The sequence below is a fragment of the Muntiacus reevesi genome, chromosome 1, assembly GCF_963930625.1.
Source record: "Muntiacus reevesi chromosome 1, mMunRee1.1, whole genome shotgun sequence".
Classification (NCBI taxonomy): domain Eukaryota; kingdom Metazoa; phylum Chordata; class Mammalia; order Artiodactyla; family Cervidae; genus Muntiacus; species Muntiacus reevesi.
The window spans coordinates 119,629,249-119,651,903 of record NC_089249.1 but is presented as its reverse complement, the minus strand read 5'-3'; the positions used below and the strand labels follow the sequence as shown (position 1 = coordinate 119,651,903).

The 22,655-nt window shown below is 34.7% G+C and overlaps 1 protein-coding gene across 2 annotated transcripts in view; it reads right to left on the bottom strand.

Annotated features, from left to right (window-relative positions):
• Positions 1 to 22,655, bottom strand: part of SYDE2 (synapse defective Rho GTPase homolog 2) — a 41,141-nt gene that overhangs the window by 5,975 nt on the left and 12,511 nt on the right. Inside the window, exons 3-7 of one of the 2 annotated variants that reach the window (XM_065909979.1) lie at positions 20,634 to 21,736; positions 16,225 to 16,351; positions 8,772 to 8,953; positions 5,434 to 5,665; positions 131 to 178 (exon numbers count right to left, since the gene is read on the bottom strand). In XM_065909979.1, coding sequence (XP_065766051.1) covers positions 168 to 178; positions 5,434 to 5,665; positions 8,772 to 8,953; positions 16,225 to 16,351; positions 20,634 to 21,736 — 1,655 coding nt within the window. In that variant the 3' untranslated portion in view covers positions 131 to 167. The remainder of the gene's footprint in view (positions 1 to 130; positions 179 to 5,433; positions 5,666 to 8,771; positions 8,954 to 16,224; positions 16,352 to 20,633; positions 21,737 to 22,655) is intronic. The other variant, XM_065909971.1, reaches the window with a different exon arrangement.

Here is a 22,655-nt window from a genome sequence, read left to right as displayed (position 1 = left end):
GTCTTAAAGTTCTAATCTTTGTGGGTTTTTTTGCAATTCTACTAGCAGCAGTGTCATAATTTACTTGAATTTAAACAGCCAAATTTCACTTTGATAAAATGCACGAAATCTAGACTTGTCCACTTGTTACCTGAGTTTGATTATACAGCATTAGCTAATAACAGTCTTCATTTATTGCCTGAAAATAGTACAGATATTTTATTTTCCCATTATGGTTAGGAATCTAACAATCTCCAATAACATTCCTCATACTTAGACTAATTCCTTCTATTATTAATAATATGCATTGCACTGGCCAAACAGATTAGCAGGGAGACACACATTATTTCATAACAAATCAAGACTTTACAGCTTACTCTTTTGTGTGTACTGAACAAAACACTTGTCGAATGGACTTAATTTAAATGTTGAGGCACAGCTATTAAAAAATTGTCCATAATGCCTTTCTATTTCTGCTTGTTTATTCTCCATTAATAAGTGCCTTTCCATTTATATACTTCCCTTCACTAAGATAAAGGGAACATATAATCAGTGACAACATACCAACTTTACACTCTCCAACATATTCATTTCCTACTGAATAAAATAAGATAATTAAAGAATAATACAGACATGTAAATGGTTCTAGTTTTCCAGATGTACAGTGATTTATATAACATTTTCAGAGATTGAAAGATTTTTTTTAACTTAGATTTTATTAAAATACTTGATAACTGTATATAGGTATGTTTTCAACATCTCTGTTTACCTGCATTTTTATGATGGTTATTACTTATTACTATGAACAGCTAAAAGCTCTTGATCTAAAATTTTCTACAAAAAAAAGGTCTGATATTAACTTTAAAGGAATGTGTGTGTTAGTTGTTCAGTTGTGTCCAATCCTTTGCGACTCATGGACTGGAGCCCACCAAACTCCTCTGTCCATGGGATTTTCCAGGCAAGAATACTGGAGTGGGTTGCCATTTCCTCCTCCTGGGGATCTTCCCAGGGGATCAAATCTGGGTGTCTCCTGCATCTCTTGCATTGCAGGCGGATTGTTTACCCGCTGAGCCATGAAAGGAATGGCGATATTTACTTTAAATTGATATTTAAAACAGTATTAATAGAGAGTGTCATATGCCATTGCAGAATGGATATCTGAATTTTTTCACTGTTTAATTACTCATCCTTCTACTGAAGATGCTTATCCTCACTAAGTCTCCTTGCTTTTTCCCCTTCATTTTCTGTGCTGTTCCTATTCTTAGTGCTTAAGTGTCATGCCTGTTGTTTTTGCCAACCCATTACAGTACTAGGCTAACCTTGAGGTCATCTGGTTTGTGATCCAACCAGAGTAAAACATTTTTGACTCTGTGTTGACCTTGTCTTAATTTGTCTGTATTTTCTGACATTCACCTGCAAAAACCCACATTTATTTTGTTGCCAGCGGCTTAAAATTGCTTAACCAAGTCCCCGTTCAAACATTATTTTCTTAGAAAACATTTAAGAAACCAATTTATAATATTTTATGTCTCTGGTGGCTCAGACAGTAAAGAATCCACCTGCAATGCAGGAGACCTGGATTGGAAGGATCCCCTGGAGAAGCGATTGGCAACCCACTCCAGTATTCTTGCCTAGAGAAGTTCATGGACAGAGGGCCTGGTGAGCTACAGCCCATGGGGTTGCAAAGAATCAGATATGGCTGAGTGACTAACACTTTCTTTCAAAAAACCAACTGTAGTATTTTATATCTTTTAAACCAAAATTTCTAAAAAAATCAACTTTACTAGCTTTTTAAACTACTGGTGGTGAAACGGGTTTCCTATTACATATGTGGATAAAATGGTTAATTTTACCCCCCAAAATTCTGGTTTTCCTAGCACTGCTGATTACCCACTTTCAAAAGAATAAGATGAAAATACAATCTAGAAAGTTGTTAAAAATTTCTCAAAATATAATGATAATTACTAAGAAACTTAATTTTCTTATTTTCTACCAATAGATTTATATTTTTAATCACTACTCTATTAGCTTTTTATCTATAGTATAACTACCTTGGGCATAATTACTTTACTTAATAGAATACATTGGGTATCTAGTTGTTGCCAAGTACTCTGTTATAACCTGGAAATGTAGAGGTAAGCAAAATGTAGTCCTTGACCTCGTGAAGCTTAGCCTAGTGAGAAAAATGAACCAAAAAGAACTAGGGAAGGAATTCCCTGGCAGTCCAGCAGTTAGGACTCCAGTCTTCTCACTGCCAAGGGCCCAGGTTCAATCTCTGGCTAGGGAACTAAGATCCCACAAGCTACACAGCCAAAAAAGAAAAAAGAATTAGGGAAAATTGATAGCTCTTCCAAAAACAAAAGCCCTGTCCCAAATCTATTCGTCATAGAAAATGTGATGTAGCAAACAGCTGGCCTAAGAATTGTATATTCTCTAAAGCTATTTTCCTATCTATAAAGTGAAAGGGTAGTCTATCTTTAATTTTCAATATTCTTGAGACAGAAAACTAATGTTTTTTAAAAGCAACTACCTTCTAAAATCCCAGTACATAAAAAAGATGAAAAGAAGACTGTTTTGATCAAAAGAGAAATATGTTTCCATTTTGCTCCCTCACCTGCTGCCAATCTGGCCCCAAAGCTGCTTCCAAAGAACTTAGGGTTTTGCCAGAAGAATCTGAAAAGCCACTGGCAGGCTGATTTTTAACTTTCAGTGCCAGTATACCAGGGTTCTAACTGATCACTTTGAAGACAAGATTTTTCAAGAAGAAAAACTCAAAGTAAATTATATTCAAATTATTAAAACAAAGTAAATTACACTGCCCAAAATTTAAAAAACTAAAAGTAACACAAAACAAAAAGTTAAGGAAGTAGAAAAGAAGGAAGGTAGGTTGGAAAGGGTGGAACCAATTCTTTTTATTTCTGGAGTAGGGTAAATACCAACAAGAATAATAAATGAGATACACATAGCAAGGACAGTCATTCAGCAAGTAATATGCCATGGCCCATTTTCTATGTCATCATCAATTTTCTCAGGCTCAGTAAGTGCACTATGTCCACTTGATTTGTGCCTCTTCTTGAAACAAAAAGCAAGTGATTTAGTAGGCAAAACTAACTCCTATTTCCTCTCAACTTTCTGCCCTGTTCTATACTTTGTCTGATGTATTATAACTGAAGAAAAATAACAAGTTATAGACAAGGGGGCAGCTCCAACCACACAAACCTTTGGAATAAGGTGCTATATATTCGGACACCTTGATTAAGGTTGTTATTGAAATATTGTACTGTGAATCTCAAATCTGAACCTTTTTTTCTATAACATACAACATAAAGTTTTGCTCCTAAATCCAACCATAAGATGACTGTTACAAAATAATGGAATGACATTAACTTCTAATACAGAATTAATGATAAAAGAACTCAGATACTGGTAATAAACTTAGTATCTCCAGGCAAGCAAACTTTCATTTGATTAAAATGATAAGATAGCTCCTTTCCCAATTCTTCATGTTTATTAAAATTAAAACAGTTCTAGGAAAAGCTAGGAAACACACATTTAAAACCTGACTCCGAGTGATCCCTTATGTTGGGTACCAAATGTAGAAATCAGACTAATTAATCAGAACATCTTCATTCAGCACTTTTTTTTAAACTAATAAATAATACATACTAACTCAGCTAAAATATAATTTGAAAATGATTTTTTAAGACTGTATTTAAAAGAAAACAAAAATACTAACTTTCCAAATTTAAAAGTTGAAAAATTTTATTAGCTTAATTTTTAATTCACTTTTTAAAATTAGTTTTTTTAAAAAGACTAAATCAAGCAATCCTTTATACTTTGTGTTTTTTTTTTAGTATGTATTTATTTATATTTATTTATTTTTGGCTGTGCTGGGTCTTTGTTGCCACACATGGGCTTGCTCTAGCTGCAGCGAGCAGGGGCTCCTCTCTCGTTGTGGTGCTTGGCATCTCTCACTGTGGTGGCTTGTCTTGGCTCAGAGCATGGGCTCTAGGGTATGCAGGCTTCAGGAGCTGCGGCTCGAGAGCTCTAGAGCACAGGCTCAGTAGCTGTGATGCACGGGCTTAGCCTCCCTGAGGCATGTAGAATCTTCCCAAACCAGGAATCAAACCCCTGTCCCCTGCACTGGCAGGTGAATTCCTAGCCGCTGACTCACCAGGGAAGTCTCAATCCTTTGTACTTTATTTAGTCTATCCGTCTCATATACATTAACAAAAGAGTTGTTTTTGTTGAGTGGCTAAGTTGTGTCCAGCTCTTTTGGGACCCCATGGTTCCTCTGTCCATGGGATTTCCTAGGCAAGAGTACTAGAGCAGGTTGCCATTTCTTTCTCTAGGGGAACTTCCCGACCCATGGATCGAACCCACATCTCTTGCATTGCAGGCAGATTCTTTACCACTCAGCCACCAGGGAAGACTAATAAATAAGCACATTTACTGAGGAGTGACTTTATGCTAAGCTCTCTGCTCATCTCCTTAGATCCTTTACGCCAATCTCCACAACAACCCTAAGGTAGGCACTATTTATAGAGAAGCAAACTGAGGCTTAAGAAAGTTTGCCTGAGTCCACACTGCTGGTGAGTGCCACAATCGGGTCTGAATCCAAGCCTGACTCCAGGGCCCAGGCACTTTTAACACTTTGTTCTACCCTTAACATTGAAGTACCTTCACACTTGGTCCTATGCAGGACAGGGGAGGCAAGTGGGAGTTACTACCAGGTAAGAAAATTTTAGAACCTAAATAGAGGGATTCTCTCTAAAACATCTAATTAAATACCTGTTCCTTTTAGCTGTGAAAATACTTCAGAGATATGTTAGGAAAATAATTGTCAGCCTTTTCTTATTGAATAAGGGACGGACAAGAAAAATTGAAGGTAATTGTCCACTCAAGCCTAGATAATTTAAAGAATGACCATGAATACATGAAAGATGTCAGGAAGAACTGATTTAAGTAGAAAAATGAATTCTGCTTTAATTCAGTTGAACTAAAAATGACAACACTAAAAATATTTACTGAGTACCTATTATGTGCCAAGAGCTGTGCTGAGCACCTTACACACATAATTTTTTAAATTTAATCTTCCTATCAATTCTATAAACATACTACTAACATATTACATGACAGAAGGTAATACTGAGGCTCTAAAATGTTAATGAAGTTGCCCACGGTCAGACTAACAAGGGATACAATAAGGATTCAAACCCAAAGCTGACCAAATCCAAAACGTATACATTGATCTCTATGTCTACAACAGTATCAGCAAAAGCAAAAATTTAAATGGAGAAATCTAAAGGGCAGGTTATCAATTTGTACTATTTTAAAAAGCAAAATCTAGAAAAGATTTTCTTCAACCATACATGGGCATATTTAATGATTAGCTAATTCTATCATTATAGAGATATCACTGTAAAAGAAAAATAATTCCACTGAATCATTTACCTGGCCAGAGTTGAAGTAAGTAGTGAAGAACTTCAATATGTTTTTTAAAATCCAAAGCAGTCGCAAGTTCCTCAGAATCAGTAAAGACTCTGTTGTTATGGGTGGAAGTCTCTTGCCTCTGACTTAATAATACTGGTCCAAAGCACACAGCCAAGTTCTGGCAAGTCATCTTATTCACATCATGATAAGAAGCCACCAATTTCAAATGATCCAACAACATCATTAGAGTTGCCTAAATTGAATTAAATTTCACTTAATAAAACAGGGATAAATTCAAGGACACAATTTATAGCAGGAAATATAGACAACCAACCTATCACTTTTTAGAAGGTTGTTTCAAAGATTTTTAAGCTAGATGTTTGGAACTTGAAACACATTTTTTTTTTTATAAAATGTTACACAGGACACTTAGGTTTCGACAACATGATTTGATTCATTAAATGGTTAAAATAAACATTATCCAAAATGCTCACGAATGAATTCCAAATTTTAGCTGGAGTTTCTTAGAAAATATGCCATCAACTTTTTCCTCTCTTCCCTTCTCTAAAAAGATAACAACAGCAAAGGCTGTGATGAAAAGGGGATTAGGGTAGAATTTTTTTTTTTTAAGTTTTAAAACAACATGAATTTATTCTCTGATAGATTTGGAGGCCAGAAATCTGAAAGGAGCCTCAGGGAGCTAAAATCAAAGTGTCAGCAGGCAGGGCACACTCCTGCGGAAGCTCTAGGGAAGAATCTGTTTCCTTGTCTTTTCCAGGGTCTTGAGCTATATTCCTTACATTCCTCAACTCAGGGACCCTTCTTCCATTTCAAAACTAACAATATAACATCTTCTGATTCTGCTTCCCTCTTTTCATCACATTGTTTTCTCATCTGCCTGTAGTCAAATCTCCCTCTCCCCATCCGTTATAAGGATACTTGTGATTACATTTAGGACCTACCTTCATAATCCCAGATAATCTCTCATCTCAAGATACCTATTTGTTTGTTTGTTTTGGCATGCAGGATCTTAGTTTTCATACTATGTCACTTTTTATGTAAGAAAGAATGGGAAATGAGAAAACATACATGTATCTAATCATATGTACAAACAGAAATACAGAAAGCATAAACAAAAAACTAATAAGATTAGGTACCTATAGTTGGCTAAATAATGGCCACCAAAAATATCCAGGTTTTTGTAGGTAGCATTAAATTAGGTATCTTGAGGGAATTCTTTGGCAGTCCAGTAGTTAGGACTCCCCACTTCAACTGCAGGAATCACAGAATATTCATTTTTAAGTTCAGTTAAATACTGTAGTCATAAGTAGGGGGCACCATCTTAAAATCTAGGTTACCATGGCCAGGTTCTATTGTGATCCAGATTAGGAAGAAGGCCAATGCACTTCTTAATTAATAAATAATTTAAGTAGATAATACTTTAAGTAGATAAATTGAAAAAAATTTTTTTAATCCTTGAAGAAACCAGTAAGGGGAATTTGCTTAAGAAGTGAATGGTTATTTAAGTTTAAGCAATTACAAAAAGAAATGATGTTTTTAATATACTGGTATATGATCAATCATTTAACAAAATAAGCATGTAATTTCCTTTTCATAATTGAAGAAATAAATACCAATAATAATCTGTAACTTTTTAAAATTATTAAAAAAAATTAAAATGACATATTATCAATATTTCTGGAGCCAAAAGTGACAACTGGATTTGGTGATTAGAAGATAATTAGTAACCTTGGCAAGAACAGATCCACAGAGATGGGGTAGGAAGCCAGATAACAGTTTGTTGAGTAGTAAATGAGTGGTGAAGAAGTGATAACTGCCAGAACAAACATTTGCTCAGTGTTTGGCTATGAAGGGAAGGAATCAGGAGCAAAATGGGTCTAGAGTAGACTACAGTTGATATTCTGAAATCAAAACCAGTCACACACTGGTTAACACTGTTAACACACACACATGACTGTTTAAATACATTAGGCTCAATCTCAATAGCAAACCAAGAAACGCAATCTAAAATAAGAAATTTTTTTGTCCTTGAAATAAGATCAGCCAAAAAATGTAATTGTTATGTCCCTTTTGAAAAGTAATATGAAAACATGTACTAACAGCCTCAAAATGTTCACAATATTTAAATCAACAATTCCACTCTGAAATTCTAATCTAAATAAGTAATTCTAACTGAAAAGAAAACTGTGGACAAATATATACAAATAGGTTCAAAACCTAAATTTTATACAAACAAATAATGATAAATTGTCAAATCCATTCAATGGAATACTTTGCAACCTTTTTGGAAAGAATATTAACAGCATGAGCTTTAAGGCCAGAAAGGCCTAGATTTATATGATAGACTAGAACACCCAAAAAGCTATATAATCTTAGGCAAGTGATTTAAATTCCCTGACACTCAACTCTTCATTCATAAGCAAAATGATACATAATTTTACCTTATATTGATGAAAGAACATTTCTACCCCCTCACCCCACCCTCCTTCTTCTGCCTACCTCTTTGTAGCTATTCCTCTCTCCCACCCAAAGGAACAGAAATTCCTAACCTAACTGGACAGAGCACAGGCCATTCAGATGACTAAAATAAACTAGTGCATGAAGGTATTGGGCTTAAAGTATTTCTATCCACTCTTGGACTTTCCACTCTCACATGATAAGAAATATAGGCAAAGTTGGCCTCATCTGGATAAGCCTGGCCATATTTCTTTCCCTTATTCACCCTTTTGTTTTAAGGAACAACAGCTAAAGTTAGGCTAAGATTAGTTTTGCAAGCCCAGTCATCCTCTCTCTCTTACAGGCATACCGGAAGATACTGGTATGAGATTTTGATCGTGGGAAGGGGGCAAATGGGAAGAGACAAGGAGGAAGGAAAGAGTGGTGGTGAGCGCTAAGTCTTGAGGCTAAGTCATGTACACAAAACAGTTACCATATTTTTAAAATACTATTAATAAAAGGAAATAAACCAAAATGTTAATTATATTGCCTTTAGATATTGATAATTATAATTTCCATTGTTCTTTTCTATATCTTCCTAACTTTTAATTATAAACATATCATTTTAATAATAAAATAACAATACTCTTAAAACTTATCAGGAGTATTCATGCCTAGGTTAATATCACATGTGAAAGAGATAAAATTGTTTTCCAGATTTATTCTATATAAGAAGCAGTTTCTAGATTTACACTGTTTAGTCTTTACCAAAGGTAGAGCTAAAACTCATTAGTGTTACAAATGTCAAATAACTAAAAAATTATCTGTAGCTCTGGAGCTAAGTACTCAGTTCAGTAAGTATATGGTTTGTTTCAGGAAGAATGTGTATCTATGGTGCTTACCTTCTCAACGTCAGGCAGACAATCCAGAAGGCCAACAGTGTACTGAGAATCACCTGGATCATTCTCACAACCATTTGATGACATTTTCAAAGGATTTTTTGCCATTGCATCTAATACACCCTCATAAAGCTGCTTTGTTATTAGAGGAGAAGGAAGTTCTCTTAAATAATCCTTAAGAACACCTTCAGAAACCAAACAAACCAGAAACAGATGTCAATTATTCTTTAGAGTGAAATAATAAAAAGCTGTGGAGAATTTTTTTTTCAAAGTATCATTACGGTGAACTTTTAACATTCTGAAAACAATAAAAACAGAAATGTAAAAAGTATTGTAACAAAACACTTGCAATTTGTGTTCTTAGAAACTGCTTCATTAACTGACTTTTTGTTTTGAAACCATGTTAATAATGTACATGCATAATATCCAATTATCATATATATTAGGTTTATTCATAAAGTAAATTCCTTTTATAAAAAGCTCCTTTAAGTGTATATAAAACAAAAGAAAATAAGGCATACTAATATTAATTGTAAATTATTCCAATTATATGGATTTTTAATTTCCAGACTTTTCATAAACCCTTGCAAATAAATGTACTAAATAAATGTATATATAAATGTACTTCCTCTTAAATATAGAAAATATGGCTTAAACACACATACTGAATACTCAGGATAATCTCCAATGTTATACTATGGAAGAGAAAAATCATTTCTAAAACCAAAACCCAAGAACAGAACACAACAAATGTGTCACCATGATAGGAATGAGGTAAGTCTATTTCAAACACACCACAAATAGTTATGAACTAAGAGGTGATATAGCTATAGTAAAGGAAACAGGAAAGGATAATAGATGTTACATATAAGGAAGGTAGGTTAAGATAGTAGCTAAAGGCTAAAATGTGATCACAAGAAAAAAAATAGACGTTTCTGACAGCAAAAACCTAAATATAGACAATATTGATTTAGAAAATGCTCTCAGCTTACCTGAGAACTTAGTTTGAGGGCTTAATTTGAATTTAAGTGAAAGTGAAAGTCGCTCAGTCGTGCCCAACTCTTTGCGACCCCATGGACTATAGAGTCATTGGAATTCTTCAGCCAGAATACTGGAGTGGGTAGCCTTTCCCTTCTCCAGGGGATCTTCCCAACCCAGGGATCGAACCCAGGTCTCCTGCATTGCAGGTGGATTCTTTATCAGCTGAGCCACAAGGGAAGCCCAAGAACACTGGAATGGGTAGCCTATCCCTTCTCCAGTGGATCTTCCTGACCCAGAAATCAAACTGGGGTCTCCTGCATTGCAGGTGGATTCTTTACCAACTGAGCTATGAGGGAAGCCCAATTTGAATTTAAATATGATCATAAAGGAAGTTTTCCATCTGATAAATCTTTAAAATTTTGATAATACTATGGCTCATAAGAATCCTTGGCAGGAAATTCAGGTTCAATTCCTGGGTCGGGAAGATCCCCTAAGAAGGAAATGGCAACCCACTCCAGTATTCTTGCCTGGGAAATCCCAGGGGCAGAGAAGCCTGGTGAGCTACAGTACCTGGGGTTTCAAAATAGTCAGATGTAACTAAACAACACAATGGTAAATTAGTTTCTTTTGCATCCTTCCAGCATTTGTTTATGCAAATATAAATATTAATAATATATTACTATTTGTTCTCCTTTATTACATAAAAGACAGTATATATACTTTTTCATTTAACATTTTATCCTTGCCATGTGCTCTGTTTAGTCACTCAATCATGTCCAACTCTTTGCGACCCCACTGACTATAGTCTGCCAGGCTCCTCTGTCCATGGGGATTCTCCAGGCGAGAATACTGGAGTCAGAGGCCATGCCCTCCTCCAGGGTATCTTTGCAACACAGGGATCAAACCCAGGTCTCCCGCATTGCAGGCAGATTCTCTACCGACTGAGCCACCAGGGAAGCCCAGGAATACTGGAGTGGGTAGCCTATCCCTTTTTCAGGGCATCTTCCTGACCCAGGAAACAAACTGGGGTCTCCTGTACTGCAAGTGGATTCTTTACCAGCTGAGCCACCAGGGAAGCCCTATCCTTGCCATAACCCTTGCCATATTTTCTGTACACAGAAATTTTCTTCAAACATTTTTACAGCCACATCATAGAATTCCAATGTATGGATGCCCCACTTTTTGATCTAGTCAGTGGCTACAGACAGATACTTGTATTCTTTCTAATCTTCTGTTATTTCAAAACATGGTACAATGAATAACCTTGCACATCAACATTTTGTATATATGCAGGCATGTTCATAGGACAAATTCCAAAAACAGGACTGCTGAATCAAAAATATATTTGTCATTCTGAGGAAAAAGGAAGTGTAAGGATGTTTCCTAGGTCTGGGGCTTCAGCAACTAGGTGAATAATAGTGCTATTACTTGAAACGGGGAAAAGGAGGAAAACCATGCTTTAGGGGATAGAAAGGAGTTTCATTTTGAACATATTAAGCTTAAGTTATCTATGGGACATTCAAGGGTACTGGATATAAAAATCTGAGACTCAGGAAAAAGATAGCTGGAGACACAGATTTGAGAATGATCAACTTAAACATGATAACTAGAACCTTGGGAATGACTGAGATTATCAAGGAGGAGAGAGAGAGAAACAAAGAAGGAAAGTGAAGTCGCTCAGTCGTGTCTGACTCTGCAACCCCATGGACTGTAGCCCGCCAGGCTCCTCGGTCCATGGGATTTTTCAGGCAAGGATACTAGAGTGGCTTGCTATTCCATTCTCCAGGGGATCGTCCCAACCCTGGAATCGAACCAGGTTCTCCCACACTATAGGCAGACTCTTTACACCGTCTGAGCCACCAGGGAAGCCAAGGAGGTAATATAGAGTGATATGAGAAGGCCTAGTAATAAGAGAAAATGATGAAGAACATCAATCAGCTCTTTTTAAATAAAACTTTCTCTTCTTTTAAAAATTTATTTTTATTTATTTTTAATTGAAGGATGATTGCTTTACAATGTTGTATTGGTTTCTGCTGTATAACAATGTGATTCAGCTACAAATATACATATATCCCTCCCACCCCACCCCCCATCCCAATCTTTAATCAGCTGTTAGGTGGTCATCAGGAAGAGGATTTTCCAAAGGTGACTAGGGAAGAATGGCTAAAGAAGTGTGAACGGTAAGTAGAGGCAGGATGGGGTTGGGGGCAGGAGGCAAATATGCTATCAAGGCAGTAAAGGAAAGAATGCTTCAAGAAAGAGTTTAAGCTATCAGCTGATACCCAATAATAATTAGGTTAGATAAGAAGAGTGTACTAGATTGGTCATTTGTATATTAAAGTCATTCAGAATGATGGCAGGACTTCAGCTGGAAATCTAACCATAGGTAGTAAGATATCAAAGTCTTTAGTGAATAAATGAAAATGCTCAAGTATTCTGATGATGATATTAAACAGGAAAGAGGATGTATAAGACTGTGCTGTGAGCCTCCAAAAAACCTTACTTCTTAACACAGCATAACTTTCTACTCCATAGTAAAAAGGTAACAAGATGGAAATAGCAGGAAGGAACCAAGAGAATGCTGACTAAACTTTTTCTTTGATATATACAAAGAGATACAATATATATAAATTGCTTGGCATATAATAATAATCAATACCTGTTAGATATACAGTGATATTCCCATTTCTTAACTTATATCATGTGATCTTTACTGCTATGATTAGTTTCCCACAATGAATAGCAACATTCAGTTTAAAAAGCATCTACAACTAGAAAGTGAAAATGCAATTTTCTGTAGCTGCAAAACAAAGACACTACTAAACCTTTAGGGCATAAATTTTTTTAAAGGTTCCATATTTGTTCCTCAACAAAACAAGACTTGTCAGTTCTCATAAAACTCAGTATGCCCTGGTAATTTGAGACTTGTCCTATAGTGCAATTATATCAAATTAAAATCTAAAAGATCTCCAGAAAAGATAACTTTATAACTTAGTGAAAATATATGTCAAATATCATTATCCTTTATATGAGTAATATACCAAACAACCACTAAAATAAACGGAATTTTAAATTGATCCAGGTTCAAGATTACTTACTTCACTATAATCTGAAGGCAAATAAGGGAGAATTATTATAACAAACATTAAGCACTTAGAGTATGCTCAGCATTTATGTTCAATGAAGTTAAGGTTATTATTGCTTTTCTATTAATAAATGCTGACTAACTTCACAGGAAAAATAATCAAAAGATTTTATAAAATGATACAGAGAGGAAGTATTTATAGTACATTGTGACATATAAGATATAATGACTCATAAATCTAGAAATTGGCCATATGGCCTTATCTCAAAAACTTAGTGATAGACAGGGGCATCTTAAAAGCATATTGCGTTCTTAACATCTTTCAAACACTTTGGGACATAAAAAAATAAGATAATAAATTTGTGGTGACAATGCTACAGAAGCTACTTATAAAAGACTTGGGGGAAATTAATGATGAAGTTTATTTAATGCAACACAGTATATCTTTTATCATGTACTTGAAGCAGGCAATTATTGGTAAATAAAGAACTGGTTTAAGCTGCCCTGTAATAGTTAGATACTATGAAATCATATGCCTTTTACCTTCAGGCACAAGGACCAACTCCACAGGAAGATTCTACTCATCCCTGTGATGCAATATAGGTATCATCACACTGAAAATAAAAGGGCATTCTATCTCTAAAACTACATCTATTTCTCAGAGACTGGTTTGAAGTACCTATATTTTATTAATTCTCAGTCACAAAATTCACCATTCTCTCTGCCTAAAACTTTAATAATCACTAAATAATAAATACACTGACTTGTCTAATATCTTCTCTTAAAACGATGAATAGATTTTACACCTTAAATTTTGTACCTGATTGAAAAAAATCTGGTTTGTCTGGAGTACTTCATTCTGTATTCCAGACAAACCAATTACTAAGAACAAATCATTAAACTGTGAGTAAACTCTATCATTCACTCCATTAACATCTCTCTTAGACCTATTGAACTGTTAATTATATTTCAAAGTTTACTTAGAAATGTGAGTTCACACGGAACAAACACATGAGGCAACACTATTACTGGCCAACTCCCCAAATGTTGAGCCATGATGAGCCCCTGTGTATAATTTATTGCAATTCCAATGGTATTTCTCAGACAAAGCTTAAATCATTCCATTGGCCTTTTATCAAGGAAAAAAAAGAGCTCTTGGTTCTTCTGAAAAACAACTTTACTGAAATGGAATACAAAGAATAAAGCCAAGAAATATCTAATTCATAAATTATGGAAACTCTCAACTTTAGAAAAGAATGCTTCTATAAATCTAACATTCATTGATCTACTGTCATATATTCTGCATATGCTACAAATTTCTGACAATTCAAACCACATCACTTCATCTTCTTAAACTGTATACATTTGACATAATTTTTATCTCCAAGTCCAGGCTTCAACTAAGACAAAACCTCTTTTTATTCAGAATGTAATTTTCTGAGAATTGATATTTGTAAAATTTCTCTTTAATAAATTCATAAAATGAGTCTTTTGCTAACTCTGTTAATTATATACTACTAAGGGAAAAAAATCTACCTTTTTGTAGGAATGACCCATTTTTTAGTAGAAATAATAAATTTTCTTCCATTAGAAAAATAAAAGTAACCATTATTTCTGGTTTGCTAAAACTTACAGGAAAAAAAGTGCTTTGGTTTGTCTTCTTTTAGGATTAAAATGCTTGGGATGAAACTTAGTTATTCAAGAATGTATATTAAATAATCGATGAAAATACAGTCATTCAGAGTTCAGAGATTGGGAAGTTCAATTATTTGGAAAGTCTCAATGCTAAAAGTTGGCTTTAAGGATTCCAATCATTAAAAATCTCTAATATGTGCAAGTTGAGCCCTCCTCAAATTCTCACCTAGATAACTGTGTGCAAAATAAGAAAGCATAGAAGATAAAAACAAATATTGTTAGAGTAAGGGAAAAAAATGGTAGTTGACAATAGAGAGAAGAGAAAGACTATTAAAATACATAGACAATCTGGAAATACATACCAAAGCATCTGTAGGTGAAAGGATGTGATATCTGAGATTATGGTTCAAAATAGTCCAAGTTTGGGGAGAATCAAATGAGGGGTATAAATGAAACAGGTTTGGTCATTACGGAAGCCAGATGATGGACAAAGAAGGTTTACCATAGTATTCTACGCTTGAAAACTTTGCTAATAAAAAGCAAAACAACAACAAAAAACAAACATGGAATTATAAGCCAATAGTCCTCAAATATTGATTAGTTATCAAAAATCTCCTAAAGGCCTTTTTTTCTGTTCTCATATGATCTCTCCACAGAATGACACTGCATCATACCTTGCCCTGAAAACTCTATTGTTTCTTGTTTCCCAAACTTTCTGACTCCTTTCCTTTCAATCTCTTTAGGTGTTTCTTCTTTCTTTGCCTGCCTCCAAAGTTTGGAGATCCTCAAAGTTCTGGTCTTTTGAAACTTTACAGACAATTGGAAGGTGTTCATTATAACTAGTGCCAATGACCACCAAATCGCCATTTTCATCACTCAGGGTTTTAGAAGAGTATTTGCAATGCTGTACATTGAACTGTATTCATCACCTGGGCAAATAAGAGACCCCTCACATTCTACTACATCCTCTCCTTAGCTGCAGATAAGCACTTTCAACTTTGCTTGATATATCCACTGAGATCTCCAACTGGTACCTCAAGTTCAATATGTTTGAAAAGAAATCCAATTCATAATCTTTTTCTACATTTCTCCACCAAAAGCAGTAGTTTTCTCTTTCTTATTTCTGCTAATGGAATCCAATCAACCAGGTGTCAAAGTCATTTTTGTCTGGGCCCTCCCTGTCTTCATATACTTTCAATTATATTCCTTCCTGCTGTTGCTACTGCTGATAAGATGCCATCTGCTCTTATTACCTCTTTGCTGAGACTATTGCCAAGCCTTCCTAACTGGTTTCTCTTCTATCTTTTAATATCAATCCATCACACAGACTTGCCAGATAAGTATTCCTGAAGACTATCTCTGAAGATTTCATTCCTCTGCTCAAAAATCTTTGGATTCCCTCTGCCTAGTAAATAAATCTAATTTCTCTAACCAGATAGTCAATGCCCCTTATATTACCTATGCACCAGTCAAACTGAACCTGATGGCACTTTATTTATCACTCTGTGAAGACAAGGTACCCTTTTCCTTCTGTCAGTTACTGGAGCTAATTTAATGTAGGTCTTACTCTTTCCAAAGGTTGGCTGTTTGAGAACAGGGACCATATCTTGGTACCTCCCCACAGAAAATAACACAGTAGTGTTTGTGAAAGAAGGAAAAAAGACTTCAGAATAATACCAAAACAGTATTTCAATTCTCTTTCCTGCAGAGGCAGTCTTTTAGAATGTGGACATAAAAATAACATCTATTTATTACCTGTTATTACATTTATATCTGGGTACTGGCTTTCACACAGACCAACAGCTTTGCTATCCCTCTCAAAAGCCTCTCGAAGTTCTTTCTTGACTGCTGCCGAGCCACATAATCGGTATAGGCCTACTACCTAGAAATAAAATTATCGCCACATTATGGTAAATTGGATAAAAAGAAAATATAATAGTACAGTATGTACAAATTACATGACTTTGGCAATCTTATACATTCTGATGGCATTTAATTAAAAATATCTCAAACATAAGCTTCTGAAGTCTCACCACAGACTATACTGATGGTAGTTACAGTTTAATACAAATTTTATACTTTCATTTAAATTCAAATGATATACTATGTCACCTGTAGTGCTAGCTATAATATCTTAAGCAAAGACACAATCCCTTCCCTTTAATTTTATACACTCAACCAATATCTCCATGGGTGCCCTTTTACATCTTTTGCTCCAGATTGAAGTAATACAGCACAACAGCTAATCAAAGATTTTGGATTCATAAAGCCCCACACTATCACTCCTTGCTTGGTGAATTTGGTCAAGTTATTTAATTTGTTTAAAACTCAGTTTATTTTTAAACGCTATAAACTCAGTTTTTTTTTTTTTTTTTAATTTTTAAGTATACATTTGAAATAAGGTTCCAGGAAACTATTTGTGCAAAGTTATCTTTTAAAGTTTCTCGGGAAGAAATGAAAACAAATCTAGGGTTTTTTTTTAACTTATCAAATGAATTGATTATAAAGCATTGAAGGAAATTCAGTGGAAATAACATAAAGGTGAAAATAAAACTTCTAGTTCAAAATGTATTTACGGTGCAAAGACACCACTCACTCTCCCTTCAATCTACATTAAAAAGATTTGTTTTTTAAACATTGTTAGTTCAATATAAATTCACTAAGAGAAAATCAACATGGTATCTTAAAGAGAAAACAGGACTGATTAAGCAATTGGGGCCTTTTAAAAGAAAAAATCTTCATGAAAATTGAGGAAAGTGGTCGTCATCTATACTTTTACATCAAAGACTATTTAGGAAGAAGTTCAGTCACCTTGAATTGAAAGATTGCATAAAGATATCCAACTTCAAGACAGAAATAAAGTGAAAACACACAATGCGATCCCCAAGGATCTGAACTAGACATCATTTAAAAATATTAAAAATGATCTAGAGGAAGAAAGCAAATGAAATTTACAGGTTTACTTATGACGCTAACCTCTTATGAATTATTAAATAACTGATAGACTACACTACAAAAGGTGGGTCTTAATATAGGAAAGTGTCAGGAATGGAAACACGGAAATGTTATCCAAAATATTTGAGATGACAAGCACTCAGTATTAATTGAAAGATAGTAGAGAACCTACAACTATTTCTAAAAGAAGGTAGTTCAAGGTGCTGCTGAATTCAAAAGGATCACCAGGATATGGGAAACCAAGGAATGTACTAGGAATAAAATTCAAATTTCCTATTCTTCTCCACATTCATGGTGTATTCATATTGACAGTAGCAGGTGTTAGTTATATCATCAAGAGAAAGAAAATCAGAATGGCAAATGATCCAGAAAATGAAACTAAAATATTAAACAGGATCAAAGGAAACACTACAACATTAGAAGAAACCAATTTGAGTAGAGCCCTTCTAGTGTAAGCAAACTTAAAGTGTCACAAAAATCTCATAAAGATGTATCCTCTTAAGCTTGAGAAAGATGAACATAGAACAAATTAAAGAAAGTAATACTTCAATAGCAGGTGATAATTTAATGTGTTATCCCAAAAGCTGAAATTACAAATATAGTTTTTAAAAGTAAATAAAAGAAGGAAGATATACTATACATAAATCAGGGAGGAATATTTTAGGATATATTCCTTAACTTCAGAGGCTGATTTTTTAAATCAAACACTTGAAGTACATGCTTGATGCCTCTAGTAAGGACAGAATCTAAACTGGACGGACCATGAGTATGATTTCTATACTAATCTTTTCCAACTCGAAGCAGGAGATGCATGATAGTAGCCTTCCAAGTATTTGGAAAATATCACAAACTATTTTTGTATGACTAGCAAAACCTGATTGTCATGGTTAAAAAAAAAAAAAGAATACTGACTAGAAAGGTAAACAAAATTTAAGCAGTATGCTGGTTTATAAAATACAGGCGCATATCAGCCTCTTTCTGTATGTGTATTGGGGTGGAACAGGGAGACGCAAAAGAGACAAAACAAGAAAAGGTGTTTAAGAAGTACTGTTTCAAACATATAACTGTAAATCTGACTTTTTATTTCACAAGAAATAATTCCTTATTAAAATAAATCTTTCTAAACTTTATAGGAATAAAAAGCATTCCTAAAAAATATTTTCTTGGCATTTAAAAATCACTTAAAATAGTCTTATCTACTTGCTCTTTATAAAATATTTTCAGAAAATAGACTGTAAAAGTATAGTGCTATTTGAGTTACTTAGGGGGCATCCCTGGTGGCTCAGACAGACGGTAAAGAATCTGCCTGCAATGCAGGAGACCGGGGTTCAATCCCTGAGTTGGAAAGGTCCACTAGAGGAGGAAATAGCTACCCACTCCATGCACATAAGAATTCCATGCACAGGCTACAATTCATGGGGTCACAAAGAGTCAGACACGACTGAACACACATTTTATGTACAATTGTAAAAGACTTTAGCTTTATTTAAAGTCTGCCTAACCTCTGGCTTCTCTATATGCTGCCTGGGAAAAAATATGGAGGGAAAATAGACACCCTTAAGAAAAGAGTAACTGGACCAAAAGCTGGATTCTAAAGGCCTCACTTCCACCCAGGCAACATAAACTTGACTTGATAGAATCACATATCTGAAAGAGGTTTCAAAAATTCAAATATCCTACCTCTCAGCTTCAGAAAGTTACTACATCTATTTTTATTAATATAAGCAGAAAAGACTCACAGAGATTAAGTGACTTGCCCAACATCAGACAATAATGGATGAGAAACCAGAATCTAAGTTTCCTGTATCTTTATAGCAAGTTTCATTAAGTTAGGAGGTATCTATAGTTCCCATGTTAAATTCAAGGTAGGTTATTTTACATTTGCTTCTACATTCTTCTAAAGAAATCTTATTTCAGATTTTATGGTATTCGTCCTTGATATTTTTGATCAATGTTATAAATTCTGATAGCACTAAAGCAAAATACTTTAGTAATGATTCTAAGGCTTATTTTGTATTGCAAAAGATTAGTATAAATAATTACTTGTACCTCATATTAATATTCTCAGTGACATACTGCTTCTCATTGTCATTCTACAAGTATTAATGAAAATAAAGATAAGGTCTGGAGGTGGTGGTGTAGTCACTAATTCGTGTCCAACTCTTGCGACCCCATGAACTATGCTTCTCTGTCCATGAGATTTCCAAGAAAAGAACACTGGAGTGGGTTGGCATTTCCTTCTCCAGGGGATCTTCCCAACCCACGGATCGAACCAGAGTCTCCTGTATCTCCTGCATTTGACTGGTGGATTCTTTACTGACTGAACCACGAGGAAAGCCCAAAAAATAAGATCTATCAACTGGTTCACATTTACATGAAAGTGAAAGTATCAGTCATGTCCGACTCTTTATGCCCCATGGACTAAGGTTCACCAGACTCCTTTGTCCGTGGAATTCTCTAGGCAAGAATAGTGAAGTGGGTTGCCATTTCCTTCTCCAGAGGAACTTCCCGACCCAGGGATTGAACCCAGGTCTCCTGTATTACAGGCAGATTCTTTACCGTCCGAGCCACGAGGGAAGCCCATCTTGTTACAAATAGCACCAGGTTTTTTGTTTGTTCTAATGAACTGCTTTTACCTTCTTTAAAAGGAAAAGAGAATGAGATGTGCTTTTATTAGTAGGACCTCTCCTTATCCACCATGCTATCCCAAAGGTAAGACATGGATAAACTTATGCTTTCCAAAGTGCGGAACTAAGGGAGAACAGGAAATAAGGGCAGGGAGTTAATTTTAGGAGTGAAACAGGGTTATAAGAGTCACTGTTGAACTCTCTATCAAAGGAAAGTCAAACTATGCAAAAACATTCCTTAAATGAATTAGTCTTAGTCCACGTTATTAGCTCTGGCTTTTCCTAGGAATGTCACTGTAAAATGCCATATCTTCATCTCAAAGTTTAAGTCCATGCAGCCCTGCATCAAACATAAAGGACCATCTAGCATGCTTTCAATCACTTACAACACAGGTTAAGGCATAAATTATATCCTAAACAGCAATGTAATAAAAATAAAGAATAGGAATGAGAAAAAGTCTAAATTAGAATTTTTTTAAACTTACCTTGAACTCCTTCTCTTAAGACTTACTATAAATAAATTGAATTAATTACTTAAATAGATAGATAAGGGGGCAATAGAGAAACACAGTAAAATAATACCTGACAGCCTCTCTTTTCAATTTCCATAATACATTTCTGAATCAGAAGTGGTACCATCAAGCCTATATTTTCTTTCTCTACAACTTTTCGAATATCAACACCAAATATTACTGGTTCTCGATTTATATCTAGCCCATGAAGTGAATTCTCCCACTGTTCCAAAAGAGTCACTTTTACGTAAATAAGACCTCTAGGTTCAAGTTTGACAGCCAATTGATGTGTCTTTGTCACTCGGAATAAGGTGGGAAGAACAACAGTTCCATGACAACACACTCGGTTTTTTCTTGGAGTGGGTTCCCAGCTAAACACTACTAACTTCAAATGCTGTGCATTTTCAATTTCTATGTTGAAAGTGTGATCCATGTCTAAAAACGTTGTTCGACATGTGAGCAAAGCTGTTCTGGCTTTGTTCACTGAATCTACCTGAATTGCACAAAAGACATCTTTTGAGTCTATCCTAGGTGGTTTTAAATCCTCAGCACCATAGAAGTGCACACTCATGAGGCCAGATATGTACTGTGAACACTTAGGTTGATCAGAAAAGCTGTAATGTCTAAAAGCATCAATGTCTATTTCATTCTTGCTACTGCTATTTGGAATTATGTCTTTTCCTTTTGCAAATTTGTTTTCGGATCCATATTTGCTAGATTTGGCTATGAGTTCAGGTGAATCTCCATCACTGAGGTAACCACCTTTGCAGGAATACTTAGAACTCACGGACGTTTTCTTCTGATAGTTGTGCTGAGAAGACACACTGGTATCAAGATGGTACCGACTTATTACATTCCTCTTAGCAGCTGTGGTTGTATTCCCAGAAGGTAGAATAACAGCATGATGAATCTCTTGACAGTTACATTTAGACAAAGAAGGAGTATTATCTGGATTGTTTACATAATTCAAGGTTCCTTTAACACTCAGTTTTCGGCTCAGTTCTGGCAACTTTTTCATTTTCATGGAAAGTTTCCTCACAGTTCGTGGAGATTTTATTTTATCCGGGAAAGACCAATTTATTGAACTGCCTTTTTTCACAGGGCTAGGGCTTGGTGAAGATGGTTCCATAACTCCCAAATCAGTCTTGTTTGTAGCAGCTACACTCCCTAGACCTTGAAAAAAATAAATAAATAAGGTGATATGTTTCAATTTCTTTTTACTTTATAAACCACAAATTTAACAAGCTCTCATATGGGCAGAAATTATTCCCTGTTTCATCTTAATGGTGAGGTTTAGTCAAAAGTTTAGCTGAATTCCTATTACCAAGTTTAAGCAGAATATCAAGATCTACAAAAGGCTGATGGTGGAAAGAAACATCTTCCTCTTCATCTGCTTTTCTATTCTGAAGGTTTGGAGGAAAGGTAATATAGGCTCCTTTTCAATCTTTCCCACTGCAATATACTTCCGTGAGTATGTATTTATAACTGTAAACAGTGGATATCAAAGAAAACTAGGAAAGCTTCCTATTTTAATATGTTCATTTTAACATATTAAAACATCAATTTTTACATTTCCTACTTTAATGTATTTATTTAGAAATTTCACCTAATATAAGAATGATTGAAAAAATGTATTTCCTCATAATTTTCAGTTTCCATAAAGAATAAAGTGTTAAGACGCTTTCAAATTTTTCTCCTCAAAAACTGCTTTATTTTTTTCTGAATGTCAAAGTTACTCAGGCTTACAATAAAAAGTTTTGTAAAAATTTAGAAAACACAAATAAACAACAGTCCACAACACCAAAAGATTAATCACTATAAAACTGCACTTCCAGGAGATTAATCACGGTAATATAGCAGTGAAAATTATATTAAAAGTAGCTTTTATTATTATTATTAAATTATAATATTTATTATTAAAAATAATACCAGTCAACTTTTACTAAGCTAGACAAAGTATGAAAACTTCATTTAATAATTAGCATGCACGGACCCTCATTTAACTCTCATGATAACCTTACGAGTTAAGATACCATTCTCCAGATGAGGAAATTGACGCATGAGCTGTCTAATTTGTCTAAAATCACAAATC